We start from the raw sequence: 19,340 nt of genomic DNA, 5'->3' as shown, positions 1-19,340 counted from the left end.
AACCCTTCCTGGTAGAGCTCTGCTCCAGCCCCTGCCTGCTGCTTTCTGCTGTGTGTCAGCGCTCTGAGGGCTGCCAGAAGCACAACTGAATGGTGGTGATTCCTTGAACTCTTCATGGCGTCTCTTGGAGCGTTTGCTTTTGTCTCCTGCAGTTCTGTCCCTGTGCCCAGGGGGGCTGAAATGTGGGGCAGAACCCCCAGCAGTGGCTGTTCTGCTCTGCAGCCAGGAGGGGGCTTTGGTTTGCTGTTTATGGTGCGTTATTGTGCAAGAGAAGGCAGAGCCCTGGCAGCCTGCGCTCAGCTTTGTAAGGGATGCTGCTGCTCTTGTTGCTGTAGCTACACCTGGGTGCTGCTCTGCCCTCTGCAGTGCCAGCCAGGAGGAAGGAGAGCAGAAAGCTGCACGGAGGGGCAGCTGATGGAGGAGAAGTGGCCTCCCCTGGGCGGCTGGGGCTTGGTTTCATAATGGGGCGCAGGGCCGGGATGAGCAGGACTGCCCTGTGGTTGAAATCATGCCAAAACTGTTGGGATCAAAGGCCACACCTTAATTTCAATTAAGGAAGAGGGAGAAGAAAGAGCTTTCCTGCCCCCTGCCCAGGACTCTGGAAAAGTGGAGATAAATGCGTGGCGCTGACGGGGGTGAGGAAAGTCACTGCTGGGCTGAAATAGAAGCAGCGGAGGAAAATATTTTGTACCTAGATAAGGAAACAGTGAGGTCATTTTGCTTAGAACAAGCTGTGAGATTCTGGTCACCTTCAGTGACTGAGGCCACTGGAGGGGATGGAGAAAAATGAGAATAACAAGCTCCAAGCTTGCGTGTAAACTGCTGAATCCCCTGCATAGAGAGGGGTGTGCCTCAATGGAGATGCCATTGTTTGAAGCAAAAGTATTCTTTCTTTTACCTTGCTGCTGCATATTTTGCTGCTTGCCAATTGCACTGTAGCAGGGCTGGTGCCTGTGATGCTTTGAAGGCTGGAAATTGTCATGTACCCCCCCCAGAGCATTTCAAACCACGAAGAAGTGACAATTCTACCACTTAAAAAAGAAAACTACTGTTAAAGATTTATTGCAATAATACAATAAAACTTAGAAAAGAAAAATAATAATAATTGTATTTAGTTCCATCTCATTGGGAAGTCACAATGGCCAAATCCAGCTGCAGGGATCAGCCTGAGCCAAAACTGCTGTCTTCACCCCACACCAACTGTTCTGCAAACTCAGCTGGCTGCCTACAGAAACCTCCAATGAGCGGACAGTGCTTCCTTCCCTCACCCCCAAACAACCTGGAAAACCAATCCCACTGATTGCACTGGAGGTTAGGACACATGTAACTCTCCCTGAGCTACACGTGTGCAAAACACTTTAAAACCAACACTCTATCCTGTTACACAATTGTTCCTTGAAAGGTCTCGATGCATTCATGCCTTCACAGTGCCACTGTGCACTCTATGATGTGGTGGGAAATAAATTACTTGGAAAACACCATGGTCAAAATGGGGATATGGCTTCAGAAGGTGTTGTGGTGGCTTTTCACCCCCCTCAGAATCCATAAATGGCAGCATCCAAACAGAACCGTGGCCTGGCCATTAGGGCTCTAAGTAACGCAAAGGCAGCAATGAGAGTGATTGAAAGGTGTAGTAAAATATGTATATAGGGAAGCAGGATGGGCTGTGTGATGCTAAAAGCCAGCATAGGGCACTGCTGGGTGCTGGCTGCTCAGACACCAACAGCATCTAAGGGGAAAGCAGTCAGTAGGGCCAAGATTGCAGTTGTCAAGGGGGTCTGTGCTGTTTGTTTAACTTCCCAGAATGAACCTAACTTGGGTTTAGGACCAAGGTGTCTTCACAGAACAGCATACTGTTAGTGCAGAATTAAGGGTCTTCGGTCCAAAGAAACCCCAAATAGATTCCCATCCCAAAGACCAGGAGCTGCTGTGCAGGACAGAGCTGGGCTGTACTACTGGGTGCAGAGCTCAGCAGGGCTGGTGCTGCTTCGCTGCTGTGCACAAGGATGCTGCCTCTCTGTGCTACACCTCTATGTGCCTCACTTGCATCCCCAGCTGCTTCAACAGGGAAGACTGCAATCTTCCATCTGAGAGGGATGGGAGAATGATTTCACACAAATGCCCACGAAGATGTACAACATCCCAGCTGCATGAAATGCAAACCATACAGTGGAAGCCTCACTGAGCAAAACCATCCTTAAGCGATGCATCCCACGAGGCAGAGGAAGTGGAGGAGCACTTGTTAGCAAACCCCTGTCAGCATCGCAGCTCCCGCAGTTCTGTGAGCACGCCAGCTGCCCTGGGAGCAGCGCTGCAGCAAGATGAAATCAGCTCCTTGGCAATCAGCAAACAAGAACAGAAAGAAAAACCCACCAGCAACACAGAATGGAACAGGGTTTAAAACGCACGTGGCACGTAGAACATGGGACTTCGTGAAGCTAGCTTGAAATGAGGCTTCTCTAATATTAAAAATGGCAACACGGTGTAACCCATGAGTCTTATTGCAACAACAGTGTCAGATGTGGGTCTAGCTAAGAGAACATCCAGTGTTTCTTTGGTGTGTGGCATCAAGAGTAAAGAGCATCGTGCCTGGAGAGCACAACATGGTACGTATAGATTGCCTACTGGTGGAGCAAGCCAACTTCCTACAGCAAAACTGGGTCAAGATCCACACCAAAACCTGAAACAAGAGCAACCTGCTGTGTGGATTCTTGTCCATGCTGATTCTCCATATTAAAAAAATATGGCAACAGAGATTAGAAAACATGTTAAAAATGCATCATTGTCATGTCCTGAATGAGAAAGGAAAATTTAGAAATGTGCATTTTTGCATTATGCAAGACAGATTTAAAACACAAACATAAACCCTGTGAGGAGTTAAGAACGCGTGAATCGCATTCGCACCACCGTCCAGACTGAATACTGAGCAGCCTTCCCTCTGTACTCGTTTGGATCCAAACACTACAGAATCTGTTTCTTCTTTAGGAGACAGAGCTGGAGGCCGCTGGGTCCTCCTTTGATATCCAACAATGCAGACAGAACCAAGACACAAAGTGCCAGCACAGAATCTGTCGGAATTACGTAGCTAGCTAATGTACAAAACGGTACCATCACAGTCATCTTGGGTCAATAAAAAGGTTCTTCTGGTTTACAAAATCGAAGTCGGACCTTTTCTTTGTTCCAGGCACTACTTAACTGAATATGTAAGGTTTACTACAGCATTGCTGGGGAGGGATTCCTTCCAAAATCCTGTGATCCTTTTCCCGTGCTCGTTAGCGATGCCCGGTGTACGCCTTAAACCACGAGGTCACTGAGGCAGCAGCAGAGGAGATCATCCCGCCAGCACTGCTGCTGGCGATGGGCTGTGACACCTGCGTGCTCTGGCTCTGCAGCATCTCCACCTGCTGGGAAGGGATATCACAGAACCTGGGGCTCGGCAGATTCTCCCAGTCTGTCCCCAGATCCGTCTCTTCGTCGCTGACGTGCTCATCTCCGCTCTCATCTGTCTCACCGGTGGCACTGGGATCCACAAACTCCATGGAGTCTTCCAGGTCAGCACTGATTTCAAAAGGGCCAGACCTGTGGACACGGACACAGCGCTGTCAGTGCTTCCAGTGCAGCGCAGAAGAGGGGCTGTCCTAGGGGTGCCTAAGCAGCCAGCTCTGTCATGTGCACACGGAACAGACATTAGAAAACCTCTGCCTTTATCAGCTGGCACAGAGAGGCTCCCTGGCTACAACCGCATTGTGACAATGGTAGAACAGTTGGCCAAGGGAGCGATGAGGAGGAACGGCGGAGGAGCTGTTTGGCTTCGGCAGTGCACAGTGAAACACACACACAGCTACTGATAGTAACTCACAGCTCCACTGGTGGAAATCTCAGCTTGATGTGGAACAGCTTTGATTTTTAACGCTAGCTTTGACCGGGCCAAGAATGCTGCAGGGAAAGCTGCAGGTCAGCAAGGGGAAGGGTGTGCTTTACAGCTTGTGGAGATGGTTGGCACAACTCCCTAACAGAGACTGTCCATAGCAGCACTTCATCTCAAGCAAGAGCTGCAGTTCTTTTTCACGTGAGAGTGATAAAACTGTTCACCCAGACAGGTTGTGGAGTCTCCATCACTGGAGATACTCAAAGCCCCCCTCAGTATACTCAAAGCTGGTCCTCAGTAACTGGTTGTAGTTCATTCTGCTCTGAGTGGGGCTTCGGATAAGATCTCCTGATGTCCCGGCCAAACCCAGCTCTGCTGGGAGTGACTCTGAGTTCCCTGCTGCCACTGCCTGGCAATAGAAGCAACTGCACTCTGCCCAGTCCCACAGCCTTGCACCAGAGTGTGGCGAGTCAAAATCTAAAGGGAGGCTATAAGAAAGAAGAGCACAGACTCTCTTAGCAGAGTCTATTGTGATAGGAAGAGGGAAAATGGTTTCAAACTAAAGGGAGATTTAGATGAGATATAAGGAAAAACGTTTTTACAATAAAGGTAGTGAGGCACTGGCACAGGTTGCCCAGAGAGGTGCTGGTGCCCCATCCCTGCAGGCACCCAAAGCCTGCAGGCACCCAAAGTCAGGCTGGATGGGCTCTGAGCAGCTGATGGAGCTGTGGGTGTCCCTGTGCATTGCAGGGGGGTTGGACCAGATGGCCTTGAAGGGTCCCTTGCAACTCAAAGGATTTCTGTGATAACCCAGAGCACCTGCAGAGTTTCAGAGGCCTTTGAGACACTGTCAGACGAAGCGAGGTGCTCACAAAGGCAGGAGAAAGCCGGTTCCCCACAAGCAGAGTCTCTGTTAAACAAATCTAATTCTAAAGCACAAAGGTCTTTCAGGTTCTCAGTGAGACAGGAGCAAGAATTTAGCACAGTTCATGGTGGTTCTCCAACCTTACACGGAGAAGCAGCCTGAAGCAGCCGTTTAGCACAGGAAATGTTAACCTGAACAATTAAAGCTTGGTAAAATTATACATATGTGAAAATATTAGCTTATAAAGGAGGCCATCAGGCAACTAGAGGCCTAGAAGTCTGAAGGAAAATGACGACAGCTAGTTGCTGCAGACCTTGCAGACAGCCAAGAAACTGGAGGTAAACTCTTTCATCATACAGAAAGGAATGGGAGCACTGCCCTCTGGCACAGCATTTTGCTTAACAAGGCAACACAAGAAGGGAGTCATCGGGTTTGAGGCCAGGAGGGACCATGAGATCATCTGCTGTGACCTCCTCTCTAACAAAGGCCACTGCATTCCACATCCCCCATTGAATCCTGCCTGATGAACACATCCATTCCAGAAACTCATCCCGCCTTGACAAGAAGACACAAGGAAATAAAGAACTTCTCCACTCCGTTCTTTTGGAAGTTAAATCTCTGTGTTAAAAGCATGCACCTCATTTCAACCCAGCCCTGACTCTTTGCTTTCAGTGGTGCTTGTGGTCTCTGCAGGACCACAAAGCCATGCATAGCCTCTATTTCCTGTGAGTTGCACAGAGAAATGAGACCCATCTCTCTGCTCTGCCTTTCTACTTCCCATCACGGGCACCCATCAGGTTTAGCTTTCTGCCCACTGTGGCTCTCACATCCCTTTCAGCATCCTTCCCAGGACACAGCTCTTCACTTTCTGGGTGTTTCTTGCCCTGCCTGTTTGCAGACAAGCACATCAGTTTTTCCACAGTGAGCTAAGTTGGCTCCCTGTATGTTTGGGCTGACTAAGTAGGGGTATACCCAAAGAACATCAATCTGAAGACACAGTGACACTGCAGGCTCTAAAGTCAGACTAGAGCTGTACACCAGAACAGAGTGGAAAAGTGGATGTCAAAGCATTGGTGCATTTGAGAGTGAATAAAAGAGTGGAATTCACAAACATTTGCAGACTGCCTCAGCCTCAAGTGACTGGATTATCCCAAGAGGAAATGAGTATTAACTTTCTTAGTATTACTAAGTTAACAGAAAAATTGTTAATGTACACATAAATGAATATTATTTGAGTGTGGACTTTGGTCTAGGGTGCTCATTGACTGGAATTATTTTGGGAAAGCTTTACTTGGTATTTACTTTAAGGCTGATACTGCTGGCTGCTCTTATACATGTTTGCAGGACGTGGGCAGGGCCATGCTCAGAGCACATTGAGATTGATGGGATGTGTGCTGCTGTGCTCTGGGGGGAAGCAGTTCCTGCTTTGGGGCACAAGAGAAACCAGTCCATACAGTCAGTCATAAAGCCCCCAGCTGAGCCCTGCCACACACACAGATGTGTCTGAAATGGAATGCCCTGCTCAGAATCCCCTCCCTCTGTCCTCCCCACGTAGCCACCCTAACTTCTGATGTGCTGAGGATTTATGCATAGGTGCAGCAGAAAAGAAGAAGAACTTCCCTCATGAGCCACAGTGCAAATGCATAATAACTCCCAAGGGGATTCAGGCACAGGTGTGTTGACGTGCTGCTTTTCTTACCTGCCCAAGTTCTCAGTGTCTGGGCTGACCAGGTACATGAGGTTCCTGAGCGTGTGCAGTGGGTGCAGCAGATCTAAATTGACATGCTGCCACGGAGAAGGTGAGAAAAAGACAACCAGTTACTGGAGGAAACCTGCAGCTGGTAAGTTAAAAGCTATTCAAAGGATCCATATGTGCATTGCCCTTACCTGGGAGAAGCAGAGGTGAAGGATATTAGCATTCAGCTTCTTCACTGCTCGCGTGAACCTGTGCCTGCTGAGATTCTCCCCGCAGAACTCGCTGTTGAAGGACCACATACACATACATGCACACAAAAAGTGCTGTGACACCTACTGCAGACATCAGCATTCTCTCTGTTAGCATTTTATCAGCAAACAAGGCTTGCCCGAGCCTCAGTGGTTTCACCAGGACAGCTGATGTGAACCATATGCAAACTCAAGGTTTCAACACAGCCAAATTGTTTTGGTTCTCCTTTTAAATCTTGCCTCATTTCCCTGCTCCCAACCTTTTTGTCCTGTGAAGACTGAACAACCAAATAATAGCACAAGAAAACCTGCAGATTTCTACCCAACCACTGCGTCCTCACTTTGGCAATCACTGCTCCACTGAGCACGGTGGTGATGGGCTGACAGTTGGACCAGATGATCTTAGTGGTATTTTTCCAACCTTAATGATTCTATGATTCTAATTCTGTGGTTTTTTGAACACTAGAAGAATCTCAGCAGTACAGTTGAAACCCCTGGAAGACAAACCAAGCTCACAGCTTCCTCTGAATTACTTCTGTACAGGTCCCATCTGCTCTGTGTAGGCACTAAAAACCCAATGGTGCCTTTCATCACAGCTGGGCTTACACACTCCCAGATACCTGGCAGCCAGCTACGTTCCCCACTAGTGTTTTAATCCAGAGAGAATTACACTGCTGTCATACCATATCATAAGGTCCCATTTTACATCTCTTACTGCAGTGGAGCTGTTCAGGATGACTAAGAGCTGCTGAATTGAGCTGGTGTTTTGTAAAGCACAGTGGGCTCTGATCAAATGAAAAGTGCTATTCACACACTGTTGTATTTCACTCCAATATGAGGTGCTGACTAAGGCAGTTAGAAGGTTGTCCTTCTGAATGGCTGGTCTGTGCTCTCAGAAGGTAGAAAAGGAGGGAGGGAGGATTAACTGCAGTCTAAATTCCTACTGGACCTCCCCATGAAATTAAATGGCACAAAAAAATCTGTGAGCCATCAGCCATTACCATAAAGGCTGTTCCAAGCAATGACTTCATTCACAAAACCAAACTGAATTAAGGTTATTCAGCACTGGTAACTGATTCATCTTCTCAGAGGCTTGCATTTACTTGCCTGTTGCAGAGCTTCTTGGGAAGATTTACATCAAGTATGAGAGACAAAGTGTTAACGAGCTGGGTTGCATAGCACAGTGCAGCACTGATGGTATGAGCAGGGTTATTGTGCTCCATATCTAAAAGGAATAAAAACAGCACGAAAGTCTCATTTTAAATGAAGCCTCAGTGGGTGTGTTAATGCATTTCTGAAGTCTCCTCTGGAAATGTCATTTGTCAGTACTGAGAGCTGCCTGAATCCAGCAATCATTTACAGTGAGATCTGTCAGAAATTGGTACAAAACAGTAATCCTTGGGATTCCTGTTAAATCGATAAGCATGCAAACCATGTCAAAACTGTGAATAATTAACTTTATCTCTCTATTACTTTGCACCGTGTCCCAATGAGCATTTCCTGCAAAAGAGGCTGGCAGTGGACTACTCCCTATACTGGTGTTTCTTTACTTGTGACTCAGGTTTGCCCAGGAAAGAACCAAAGGGCCGGGCTACTGATCCCCAGTGCTTTCTGCTGGCATTCAAAGCTGCAACTTCTATGGCTTCTGGAGCATCCCGGACGCCTCACCAGACCTCTCTCCTTACCTGGTCCTTGTGTAGTCTTCTTCTCCTCAACCCAGTTGTAATATGCTGAGTAGTCTCCGTTATTAGGAAGGGTTATCCAAGGCCCCGTGATGCTGATGCTGGTGTCCCCATTGTGGTCATCACACACCCATCTCCCAGAGAGATACGTGGTTCTCCTGGCTTCTGCAAGCTTGCTCACAGTGCTGGAGGTCATAGCATTGTCGCTCTCAGAAGACACATCTGCAGGATCCCTGCAGCACCCAAGGAAGAACAGAGCATTTTTAAGTTAGTTCAAAAAAACACAGCCAGCAGTGTGCTTGGCAGGCACACAGCCAGACTTCAGAGAGCAGAACACCTGTACAAACAGCCCCGCTATGCTCCTCCATCGCCACACTACTCCCTTCTGCCTTTTTTTATCATCCATTTCAAGAGTGGACACGCAGCTCAGACCTCTCAGATTCTTACGCCTTTGGGAAACACCTCCTCCCTCCCCACAGATGCCCAGGGAGCCGCGGCGTTGAGCTCAGACTCACACAGCTCACACCTGGCTGCCCAAAGCCAGGAAAAGCAAGGCCGAAAGGACGAGCCTCGCGTACCTCACGCTCGTCTTCACTTCCTCAATGGGAAATATGACTGACGTTAGCTCCAGGATGTGCGTCCGGCGCAGCTTTGCCAGGTGTTCGTGCTGGGTTTTCAAGTCGTAGGTTTTTTTCTCCACCAAGTCCCCCAGCTTGCGGTTGTGCCTCTGGATCTTCTCCTTCTTCTCCTGATGCCGCTGAGCCCTGCGATAATGCTTCTGGTTCTCCTCTTTAATTCTCAGAAGCCCCTCTGCATCTGTGAAGGCAGCAGCAGATGTTAGCTAGGAAAAGGAGCTGCGAGGTACTTGCAGTAAGCCTGAGAAAAGCTTTATTAATATTTATAGCAAATGAGATCTACAGCGGCTTAGAACAGAAAACTCTGCCTCGCTATTAACGCTCTCCAGCTGCTAAGTGGTACAACTTTTTAATCTTTTCTAAAGAGCTCCAAAGAGACTGACATTGGGATTAATCTCTCCCTATCTTTTACCCAGCTATTTTTGGATTTGGAACAGAAAAGCCAAGATTTCACAGCTTAATTAAGCTTCTACGCTGATCATCATGACAGAAATTGCTTGACTCTACATGCTTGCATGGTGTTGGCCAAACAGGCACGAGCTGCTTGCAGCCAAAATCAAGAGCAGATAGCATCTCCACTCACAATTTCTGGCACCACTGCTCCTATTAACATACATTATTTGGGCTTTGTGCTCACGTATGGCCTCGTAAAGCTCCTGGATCCCAGTGGCACAATCCTCTCCTTAGCACAAAATGGCAAATGTGCTTATGCTTATGAAATGCTGCGACTGCCCAAATGCACTCCGTGCAGCAGGCACACAAAGAGCTGGAAAAAAATTCCTGCAAGAGCATCTGCTGATTCTTCTATAAAATAATTCACTGCAGCAACGCTTCCACAAACATATGGTGCTGCAGAGGGTGACTTCACCGCCTCCGTCGTTCAAAAGCAGAGGAAAATGCCTCCAAATACGTATGGAGAAATGTTAATGTATCCTAGTTTGAATAAGAGCCCCCTTCTAGTGCTCAGTGCCGGTTGTTATGGCTGAAAGGAAGCAGCTTTAGTCATGCCCTGCACACAGCAGAGCGCTCACTTCCCTGTAATCAAGAAATGGGATAACTGCCCCTCGCACAGAAGGCAGGCAATAAGCCCTGACATTGCTCCTCTGATATATTTTGATTGCAAGGCACAGAGGAGACCAGAGGTACAGTAAGAATGTTTTGTGGCTTCTGCTGCTCCAAGAAGGAACTACATTATATAGAACTACATTATATACCATTGAAAAGACAATCAAGAAAACATCCAAGCAGTTCTATCTGCCTCAACGCACACAGGCTGCTACCTTTCCCAGACAGGGGAGCACAGCAATTGAAGGAATTGTTGGCCGCTCACTGCAAGAGTTCCTTTTGGGTCTACTGAGCCAACAGCAGGCTGGCTGGGTAAGAGTCAGTTCATGGATTCATCAGGTAAGCAGTAAAAGCTGCACACTAAGAACATGTAAGCATTTATTTCTGAGAATAACAGAAAGGTGGAGGAGCTTCACTCCCTAACTGGTCCCTGGAAACTGCTCTTCTTCATTTCTTTATTATTATTATTATTATTTTTTTTTAAAGAAGCAAAGCAAAGCAAACCAAACACCATTTTTTTGTAGCCACTCTGTGTTTTATTCCTAATGTTTCCTCCTGGACTTTCTCCAGTTGATTCATATCTTTCTTCAATTGCTCAAATTGGGCTCCAGGCTCCCACTGAGGCAGCACTGATGCAGAGAACAGAAGGATAATTGCTTCCTTCTTAAATACAAAGCCTACCTTAGTATAACTCAGAATGAGGTCCGAACCTTTCTGGAACAGCACTTCATTGGTATTTTTTATTTAATTTGCAATTCCTCACATTCTGTCCTGTCAAACTCTACCACCTTTCCCTGCTATGAGGTTATAGTTTCTCTTTCTTAAACAACGTGGTCTTAACTTCCTTCATTTCAGATGATTCAATCAACTTATCTGCACGATTTTGAATCTGACCCCATTGTGCACAGAGTTCAATGCTGTCATCCCCCTTGGCTTCCTCCATTCCACTTTCTGTGCTACTGAGAAAGCTATTATGGAAAACAGTGAAGACAACAGGGCCAGGAACTGTTCCCTGTGGAGCCCTGCCCGTCTCACCTCCTTGGTTTGACAAGTATCACCTCTCTCTGAATGCAGTCTTTCTGTGATTACATCCAGTCTGTATTTATTTGCTTGCTTGTGAGGTAGTCTGGGGCAGAGCCCAAAGACAAGATATGTTTGCATCTTTTGCTTCCTCCACTGCAGCACCTGACCCCAGAGAAGGGGTCAATTCAGCCTAACCTATTCTTAATTAAAAGCAGGCATCACTTTTTGCTATTTTCTGTGTCCCTACAATGCAGTAAGATTACAAGAGGGTGACTGTGTCATCAGTTTAAGGTTCCCCCTCCATCCATCCTCTGACAACAGATGCTGTTTGCACTCTATTCCTTCAGACATCCTTTCCACCTCACGTGTTCTCAAGTGCTCCACTGCCCGTTCCTCAAGTTCCCTACAGTGAATCTGATAAGGCTGCACCAACACAACCAAAACAACCTTTAACTGCCTGATGCCTTTCCTTGCCCTGCAGTCCTCTCACGATGTAAAATTTAATCTGGTTCAACACCTGATCACGTTTTCCTTGTTAGAAGAAGCAAGAAGGTGCTGAATTCACTTTCCTCTTAACTAACAGACTCACCTGTCCTTCATCTTTTTCTTATTATATGTTGCTTACTGTGACTATCCATCCTCCCTACTACATAGCCATCCTGCACCTCACTGGTTTGGATGCTATTAATGCCAGCCTGTGCCATTCTTTTATAACTATTCTCAGTTACATGACCTTGCTACCACTTCTCACATGGCTCCTGTTGAATCTGAAGTCATCACAGCACCCCTGATTCAGTCAGTGTGTTTTGGCATCTGCTTCCCATCTCACCTTTGCATGGAGGTTGTAAGGAGCAGACTGAGGAGCTGCACGTTCTCTCCTGAAAAATGACACTACAAATCTCTCCTGTGTAAAATGCTTAACGAGTTTCACGACTGAAGCTGCTGAATGTCAGCAACTCGCCAGCTCGTGCCATCCTTCAATGACAGTATTACTCAAGCAGGAATTTGGGATTTCTAGGCAGGTGTGGGTTAAAATTCATCGGCTACGTGAAATCCATAACAGCTGCAGAGCTGTTTGCTGCTCTTTATCAAGAGGAAGTGATCAGGAACGCTGCACTGAATAAAACCATCTCCAGGGAGAAATTCATAGGCTGCTAAGCATTTACTTTTTAAGCCGTTGCAAAATGATCTCCATCCAGCTGCATAATGCCTACTGCTTGCTAATTAACATCCAAGCATAAAAAGGCTGAAATCCACTGGCTGATTTGCCTTGGAAATCCGCTATTTTTAAGAGCTGGCCCTCAAATGCACACCAATTGAGTTTTTGCTCCCTGAGATGCAGTTACACACGTTAGAGAAGCAGGGCACTACTCACGCCTGGCCATTTCATCGTTCTCTTTGCATATGGTCTGCTTCAGCTGCTCGATCCTCATCTTGCACGACATTATTTTCCATCTCTGAAAAAAGAAGGTTCAGCAGCAATAGGGCACAAACCGTTTCGAATGCACTGAGTAATGATTAACAACGAAGCCAGCAGCTTTGGTGCAAAAGGAGCAGGGCGTTCTGCATCGGCTCAGACCAACACATAAACATTTCACGTACTGCTTTCGGCACAGAGGAAAGCCATGAACAAGTAGAAAGCTCAGCTTAAAGTCAATCAGCATAATAAGTTACTGAAGGAATAATACCTAATAAAAAATGAAGCATACTGGCACTTGCAGAGCTGATTTTGCTTTTGCTTACAACAGGCTTTTTAGGAAAGCAAGGCAACACCCTCGAGGTAAAATGTAACTTTAAAGAATGTGATCCAGCAATTCAGAGAGCACAGAAACTACGGGAAGCTTTGAATAACTCACCAGCTGATCAGTTATCTCTTTGCCTTCCATGGCCTTCAAAACACTGGGGGGAAAAACATGAATGAAAGTTATTTGACTACCTGGACTACACCTGTCTCCAGCAGCAGTGCATCAGAGAGATCTTCTAAAGGAATTTACTTGCACTTAATGACTGCAACTTACTGTTTTTGGAATTCTCTCTGTTTGGTCTTCAGATGCATCAGCCTTTCTTTCTTGTCTGAAAACCTGGAAGAGATTAAATGCTTTTATTCCAGTTTTTGCACAGTTTTTTGGCATTTATTAGTTACCTGAAACAGTAAAAAGCCTGAAGCTTGCAGGTGTCTCTAAACCTGAATTCTCTCTCAACCCTTGGAAGTAAATAGCAAAATGTATGGAACTCCTGCAGAACTGTATAGCATCCATCTCCCAGGGATAGCAACAGAACCTCTTACTATACTCAGCAATTTATTTAGAAGGAATTACACAGTGAGTGAGCATGGCTGGGTGGCGTCTGGGATCTCTCCCTCCCTCCCCTGGATTGGATTTCACATTAAACCTCAAAATGCTTCATTCCTCTTCTCAAAGTGCCCAAACCTGAAAGTGTGGACCCCAACCACGGCTTTACGATGTATGCAATCATATTAAAAACATTAAAACAACAGAAATTCTGTCTGCTGCCCTCAGAGTCTGCAGGCCAGAAGTATCCCTTCTCCTTCCAAACCAGCACCAACCCAATGGCAGGTGCTGGAACAGGGGCCTGAGGCCACGTGTGCACCCAAGGAATGCAGTGCAACCAGAGCCTGGTGGCTCAGCATCCATCAATCCATCTTTCCCTGTCTCCTTCTATGTATTCTCACCATGTAAGCTGCACCAGTGTGTGTTCACACACAGCAGCACACACACCACCAGCACCTCCAACCTTGAGCTAAAGGCAGAAATAGCTCAGCCCACAAACACAGCACTCAGCACCGGGAGAGCTGAGGAAATTTGGCAGTGCTTGTTTTCCTATGGGCACAGAGTCTGACTCAATGCCATTACCTGAATCACGTCAGCAAAAAGGTGAGCGATCTGTCAAGAATTTGGGACTAAAGGAAGTTCTTTGTAAGGAGGAAAGGTGGCAATATTTGTGGAGGGCTGCAAAGATTCCAGCTCACCATGCACTTCAGCAGCTGCATCAAGCAGCTCCTGCAAACTCCTTCAGCAGGTTTCTCATAGAATCCTAGAATGGCCTGGGTTGCAAAGGAGCTCAATGCTCATCCAGCTCCAACCCCCTGCTATGTGCAGGTCGCCAACCAGCAGCCCAGGCTGCCCAGAGCCACATCCAGCCTGGCCTTGAATGCCTGCAGGGATGGGGCATCCACAGCCTCCTTGGGCAACCTGTGCCAGTGCCTCACCACCCTCTGGCTGAAAAACTTCCTCCTTAAGCAAACATTTCAATTTCTTCATATTGCCCTATTTTTAATTGTGTTGCATGGTGTATCTGCAGCCCAACCCCAGCCCACCCCACCATGCCCACGTCCCTAAGTGCCACATCTCCAAAGCTCTGGAACACCTCCATGCAGGGTGACCCCACCATCCCAGGGCAGCTGTGGCAGTGCTGTATCAATTCTCTCCAACAAAACCCTTTTGTTGCAAAAAGCCACCGATTTTTGCCCGGAGAAATCAGGCAGGCAGCCTCAGACACCACAACTGTGTTGTCTTTGTTTTTTGTTACCTGCAGAAATACAAAGCAAAGCAAGCCCACATGCTTGGAATACATACTCTGAGGACTTCTGCCTATGGCAGAGGGAAAAAGCTCCTGTGAGGAAAGAGTCTCCAGGCTGAAATTAGCACTGAGATGCTGGTGTAACGTACAGCACATTGCTAATGAAAGGAAGAATGTCAGCGATTATTTAATGCAGGACTTCCGGACTGCTCATCCTTAATTATAGTCTTATTTCAATAATTAATCTTAACAGCTCCTCCATCGCTCCTCCTCACAGACACAGGGTGCGATTTTCAACCTTACTGCAGCTTTTAGCACACAGAATCATCTAATGAAAAGCAGATCCTTGCTGTTAGAATATTAAAATATTTACCTTCACCAGGGAAAAAATACACAAGAAAATCCAAAGTGCCACATCACTGGATACTACAGAATACTCTTTAAGAAGAGAGAGGCAACAACAATTCCCTCCAGCCTGGAGGACTCCAGTGTGGGAGGCATGGGTGTCCCTGTGCATCCCAAAGCACTTTCTGACAGCACTCCCAGCAGCTTCCCCAGAGCAACCCTTCTTGTGACCCCATCCAGGTCATAACTCTCAGCTAAAATTAACCCACGTCCCACTCGAAGGCATCAAGTGACCAAACACAGAACGCTGCCAGCAAACACAGCCTGTGCTCAGCCCGTGCCTGCAGCTGTCCCTGCCGGGCTGCAAAGGTCGCTCCTGCCTGTGCTCACTGCTCAAGGAATGCATGGAAACCCCTCACTGCAATGCAGCTGACTGCTGAGATGAGGGCTGGTTCTCCCTCTCTCCTCCCACTTTAGGAGGAAGTTTTTCAGCCAGAGGGTGGTGAGGCACTGGCACAGGTTGCCCAAGGAGGCTGTGGATGCCCCATCCCTGCAGGCATTCAAGGCCAGGCTGGATGTGGCTCTGGGCAGCCTGGGCTGCTGGTTGGTGACCTGCACACAGCAGGGGGTTGGAACTGGATGAGCACTGTGCTCCTTTGCAACCCAGGCCATGCTGTGATTCCTTTACTTCACTATCAGTCATTCAAACATTAATTATCCAGCACAGGCAACACATTTCAAGCATGGTTTTAAACCATCAGCAATTCTAAAGCTTTGAAAGAACAAGAAATCCAAGCTTTAGGAAGCATTGTCCCCAAAGCAAACTTTCCTACTGCAATCAACTGGCCTTATGCTATTCATGTGATGTTATTCCCTTATTTGTGAATGCAAAGCTGCTATGCACGGCTGTGTTTCTGTTAGAAAAGCTCTGAGCAGCAAGACACCAAATCCAGGGGGTACAGGACAGAAGACTGCACTCAGACCAAGGGGAAAGAAAAAAAAAAAAATGGGGAAAAAACCCACAGGAAATTATTCTTGCAAATAAGCAAAGCAGCTTAAACATACTAAGCTGAACAGGATGGTTAAAGCACCTTAGGAAGATGCAGTGAGAGCAGTCAGGTAGAAGAGCTGACCTTGCCCCATGTGAGAAATAGGAGGAAGATGAGAATTGTTTTTTGTTTTGTTTTTAAGACGAGCTGTTGTTGCCTCTGGTACCTTGGCCAGGACTACACCTATACAGTTTTGGTTTTCCAGTGGGTTAAGGAACTCCTTGTGCCTGGTTAATGCAGGATGATTGAGGCTTTACTACTTCAGTGAAGCCTGAAGGTTAGCCAAAATCTTTAGTCAGCACAAGAGCAACACGAAGTACTTGCTTTATATTCCAAATGCCCAAAACAAGATTTCTGTGGAAACTGCAGGTAACCGTGGGCAGCCTCACACAGACACACAGTTTTCCATCAACTTCAGAGAGAGCAGTTTGTGGTTCCAGGTCACACAAAAACAAAGAAACCCCAACAAGTTGCAGTCCACAGTTGAAACGTTGCAGGCTGACACAGAATCACAGAATGGCCAGGGTTGGAAGGGACCTCAAGGATCATGAATTTCCAACCCCCCTGCCACATGCAGGGCCACTGACCTCCCATTTAGTACCAGACCAGACACCTTTATGCCCACTCCCATTGGCTGTAATGCAACTTAGCCAGGATTAAGGGTCTGCTCGTGTGGATACAGATGGAGGCATGAGTCGATTTTTGGTATTTGGGTTACGCTTCAGACTCTCATGTTTGTTTAAATGTGAGACTGGCACATCATCGTCCAATCGTACAGACTACCAGCAAACAGCTACAGAAAAAGTTTACGGCATTAAACGCCTGCTGGCATAAAGAGCTGCTTGGGTCAGCTGCAGAGCCGAGGGAAGCAGCAAGGCACCGCCGTTCTGACATTTGGCAGACAGATGTGAAGGGTGTCGGGCGTGAGGACCTTCCACACAACGCCCCGCTTACCACCCTTCCCGAAATAGCACAAGGAATCACTCGTAGCAGCCGCTAACGATACAAACCACCGCTGGTAAACAGGGCCCCATCCACCGGGCACCTCCAGGGCCGGGGCACCTCAGGGCCGCCCCGCCCTCACAGCGCAGAACACCGCCTCCCCCCCCCCCCTCCACCCCCCCACCCCGCTACCTCTCGGAGTCGCGGCCGTCGAAGAAGACGAAGTCCCCGCCCTGCACGCACTTGGCGCAGGTGAGGCGGCGCCGGGTGGTGTTGCAAAGCGGGCAGCGCTCCACCGCCACATACAGCCCCTCGGCGTCTTCTTCGGCGCCTCGCAGAACCCCCGGTCCGGTCCCGATGCCGCCGCCGCCGCCCTGCCCGCCAGGCTGCGGCCGGCAGCCGCTGGGAGACGCCATGATGGGCTCGGCGCGCCGCCGGTCACGTGGGACTTTGTTGTCGGCCCGGGGCATTGTGGGGAGCGGCGCTGAGGCGGCGGGGCGGGCTGAGCCGCGCTCCTCACGGGGAGCGGGAACCGGCGCGTGAGCGCTTAGCGCTGTCGCTCCGCAAGCCGACGGCACGGGGAAACAAACAACAGGATCATAAAATCACGGAGTTGGAGGTAGAAGGGACCTTCGATCCCGGCTCCCCGCAGCGCCAGGACGCCCACAGCTCCGTCAGCGCTCGGAGCCCGAACCCCGGTGCGTGCAGGACATCATCGGCACCCTGTGCCTCGCCGCCCTTGTTCTTAACAGCTTTCCCCTCATACCCAGCCTAAACCTCCCCTCTTTCAGTCTGAAATCATCTCAAACTGAAAAAGAGCAGCAATATTTGTTTTTAAGACGAGTTACCATAGCAAACATGAGGTTATCAGCAGCTCTGAGAAGACACAGAGCCCATTTCTTATCGCCAAGCTCTTTCCGCACTTCTTAAAAGAGCGCTGATTTTACTGGTGAAATTATGCAGCTCTTGATGAAAAAAGCAGTTTTCTTTCTCATCTCAGATAAGCCATCTCCAAACACCAATAAGAGCAGGTCGTTGCTTTTCACTTGCAAGGATTCTGCTAAATCATGCTTATCAGCTTTAACAGCCACAGCGCAAACAGAAGTTCAGCCCACAGCGGTGGAAAGTCTGCAGCGTTGGAAAACAAACAGAAAAGTCAGTCTCTGTTTAGAATAGATTTGAGTGTGGAAACCCACAGTTTGCTTGTGACAAAGAAGCTGATAAGGCAGTTGAGACCAGTTTATCATAAGGAAGTGCATGAAGTTTTCCAAGCTTTTTGTTCCGGAGGAGCAAAGTTATAAAAGTACTTGAGTGAGATTGCAGACACACTGAAGTCACTGCCTCTCCAAATCAGAAATAAGCTGGTGGCAGCAAGACATGACAGGTACTCCGTCCTGCATTAAACCATTGCCAACATTGTATGCTTCTACTGAGGACAGGCAGCTTTTAGGTTGCGCTTAAATCATCAAATAGCAACCTCTAGCGGCTCTGGGGGCTTACTGACAGATCTGTCCCATCTTCAGAAGGAAACAAGGGAAGGAGATGAGGCCCAGCAGCACCAAAATTCTGTTCTGAGACAAGAAAAAGCACTCTTGCTTCCAGAGAATCGTAGCAGAGACCAGAACAGTAAAGGAATCATCTCTACACACTTCCTACTCGTTTCACCTGAGAGAGACACCTCTAGCAAAGAAGGCCTTGGCTTGAGGAAAGTGGAAGAGCCCCACAGCATCAGCTGCAAAAATCACCAAATGCTTTCATTGCTGTTATCTAGTTAAATAACTCATAATTAAGCCCTGAGCATCCAGGACTTTTTTTGTGTTTTCCTCAAGTCCACTTTAAAGGCTGTTCCTGATCAGTCATCATCTGATCAGGCTTCAGTAACACAAACAAGTAGCATTTTGTTAAAACCCATGCCATGACCAATTAATCAATTAGCTTAGCAAGCCCCCTTTCTGAATGTGTTCCAGCACTGCCCTTCAATATCTTCTCTGCTAAGGGAACACCAGCACCGTTACACAGCAGTTGATCCAACCTGTGTGATCAGAGGGAGTCCGGTGTCCTCTGCAGTCACTGCCTTCAAAACACTGAAATAAAGTCATGCTGGATTTTGTAAGCTGTAGTATAGGAAAAAAAAAACAAATGTATTTTGAATTTGAATGAGTCAGCATGAAAATACAACATTGCAGGAGCTGGGTTGCTGGTTGGTTTGAAGTGTAGCATCAATTTGCCTGTTCAGCAGGGAAAAGGCAGAAGGTTTCAACTACAAACCAAACGCAACCTCATTATGCATGCTGTTAAAGGTACATTGGTTTGGTAAGTTTCTCTGCCTGACAGAAGTTGTCAGAACCAAAGTGAATTACGGACAGCAAATCTGCAAGCAAA

General features: G+C 47.7%; 1 protein-coding gene across 2 annotated transcripts; it reads right to left on the bottom strand.

Moving 5' to 3' along the window:
• Positions 1 to 1,046: 1,046 nt before the first annotated feature.
• ATG14 (autophagy related 14) lies at positions 1,047 to 19,246 on the bottom strand. 2 transcript variants are annotated; one of them, XM_052696620.1, is made up of 10 exons: positions 18,991 to 19,246; positions 13,101 to 13,163; positions 12,939 to 12,981; positions 12,458 to 12,539; positions 8,938 to 9,175; positions 8,363 to 8,592; positions 7,781 to 7,902; positions 6,621 to 6,707; positions 6,433 to 6,518; positions 1,047 to 3,579 (listed from the first exon to the last, which is right to left on the bottom strand). In XM_052696620.1, the coding sequence occupies exons 2-10, from the start codon at positions 13,136 to 13,138 to the stop codon at positions 3,273 to 3,275; spliced, it is 1,233 nt and encodes a 410-aa protein (XP_052552580.1). In that variant the 5' UTR covers positions 13,139 to 13,163; positions 18,991 to 19,246; the 3' UTR covers positions 1,047 to 3,272. The 2 variants fall into 2 exon arrangements, with proteins under 2 accessions (XP_052552580.1, XP_052552579.1); XM_052696619.1 differs by lacking the exon at positions 18,991 to 19,246 and adding an exon at positions 17,151 to 17,443.
• Positions 19,247 to 19,340: the final 94 nt, after the last annotated feature.

Source organism: Tympanuchus pallidicinctus, unplaced genomic scaffold (assembly GCF_026119805.1).
Source record: "Tympanuchus pallidicinctus isolate F22 unplaced genomic scaffold, pur_lepc_1.0 scaffold3, whole genome shotgun sequence".
Lineage (NCBI taxonomy): Eukaryota > Metazoa > Chordata > Aves > Galliformes > Phasianidae > Tympanuchus > Tympanuchus pallidicinctus.
Note: the sequence above shows the minus strand (reverse complement) of the source record. Positions and strands in the feature narration are given on the sequence as shown.

Coding starts and splice junctions, on each gene's coding strand:
- ATG14 (XM_052696619.1), bottom strand. CDS start 17,428: ATGCCCCGGGCCGACAACAAAGTCCCACGTGACCGGCGGCGCGCCGAG. Junction 12,982..13,100: donor CAGAGAGAATTCCAAAAACA/GTAAGTTGCAGT, acceptor TTTTCCCCCCAG/TGTTTTGAAGGCCATGGAAG. Junction 6,519..6,620: donor TTCACCTCTGCTTCTCCCAG/GTAAGGGCAATG, acceptor TCTCCGTGGCAG/CATGTCAATTTAGATCTGCT.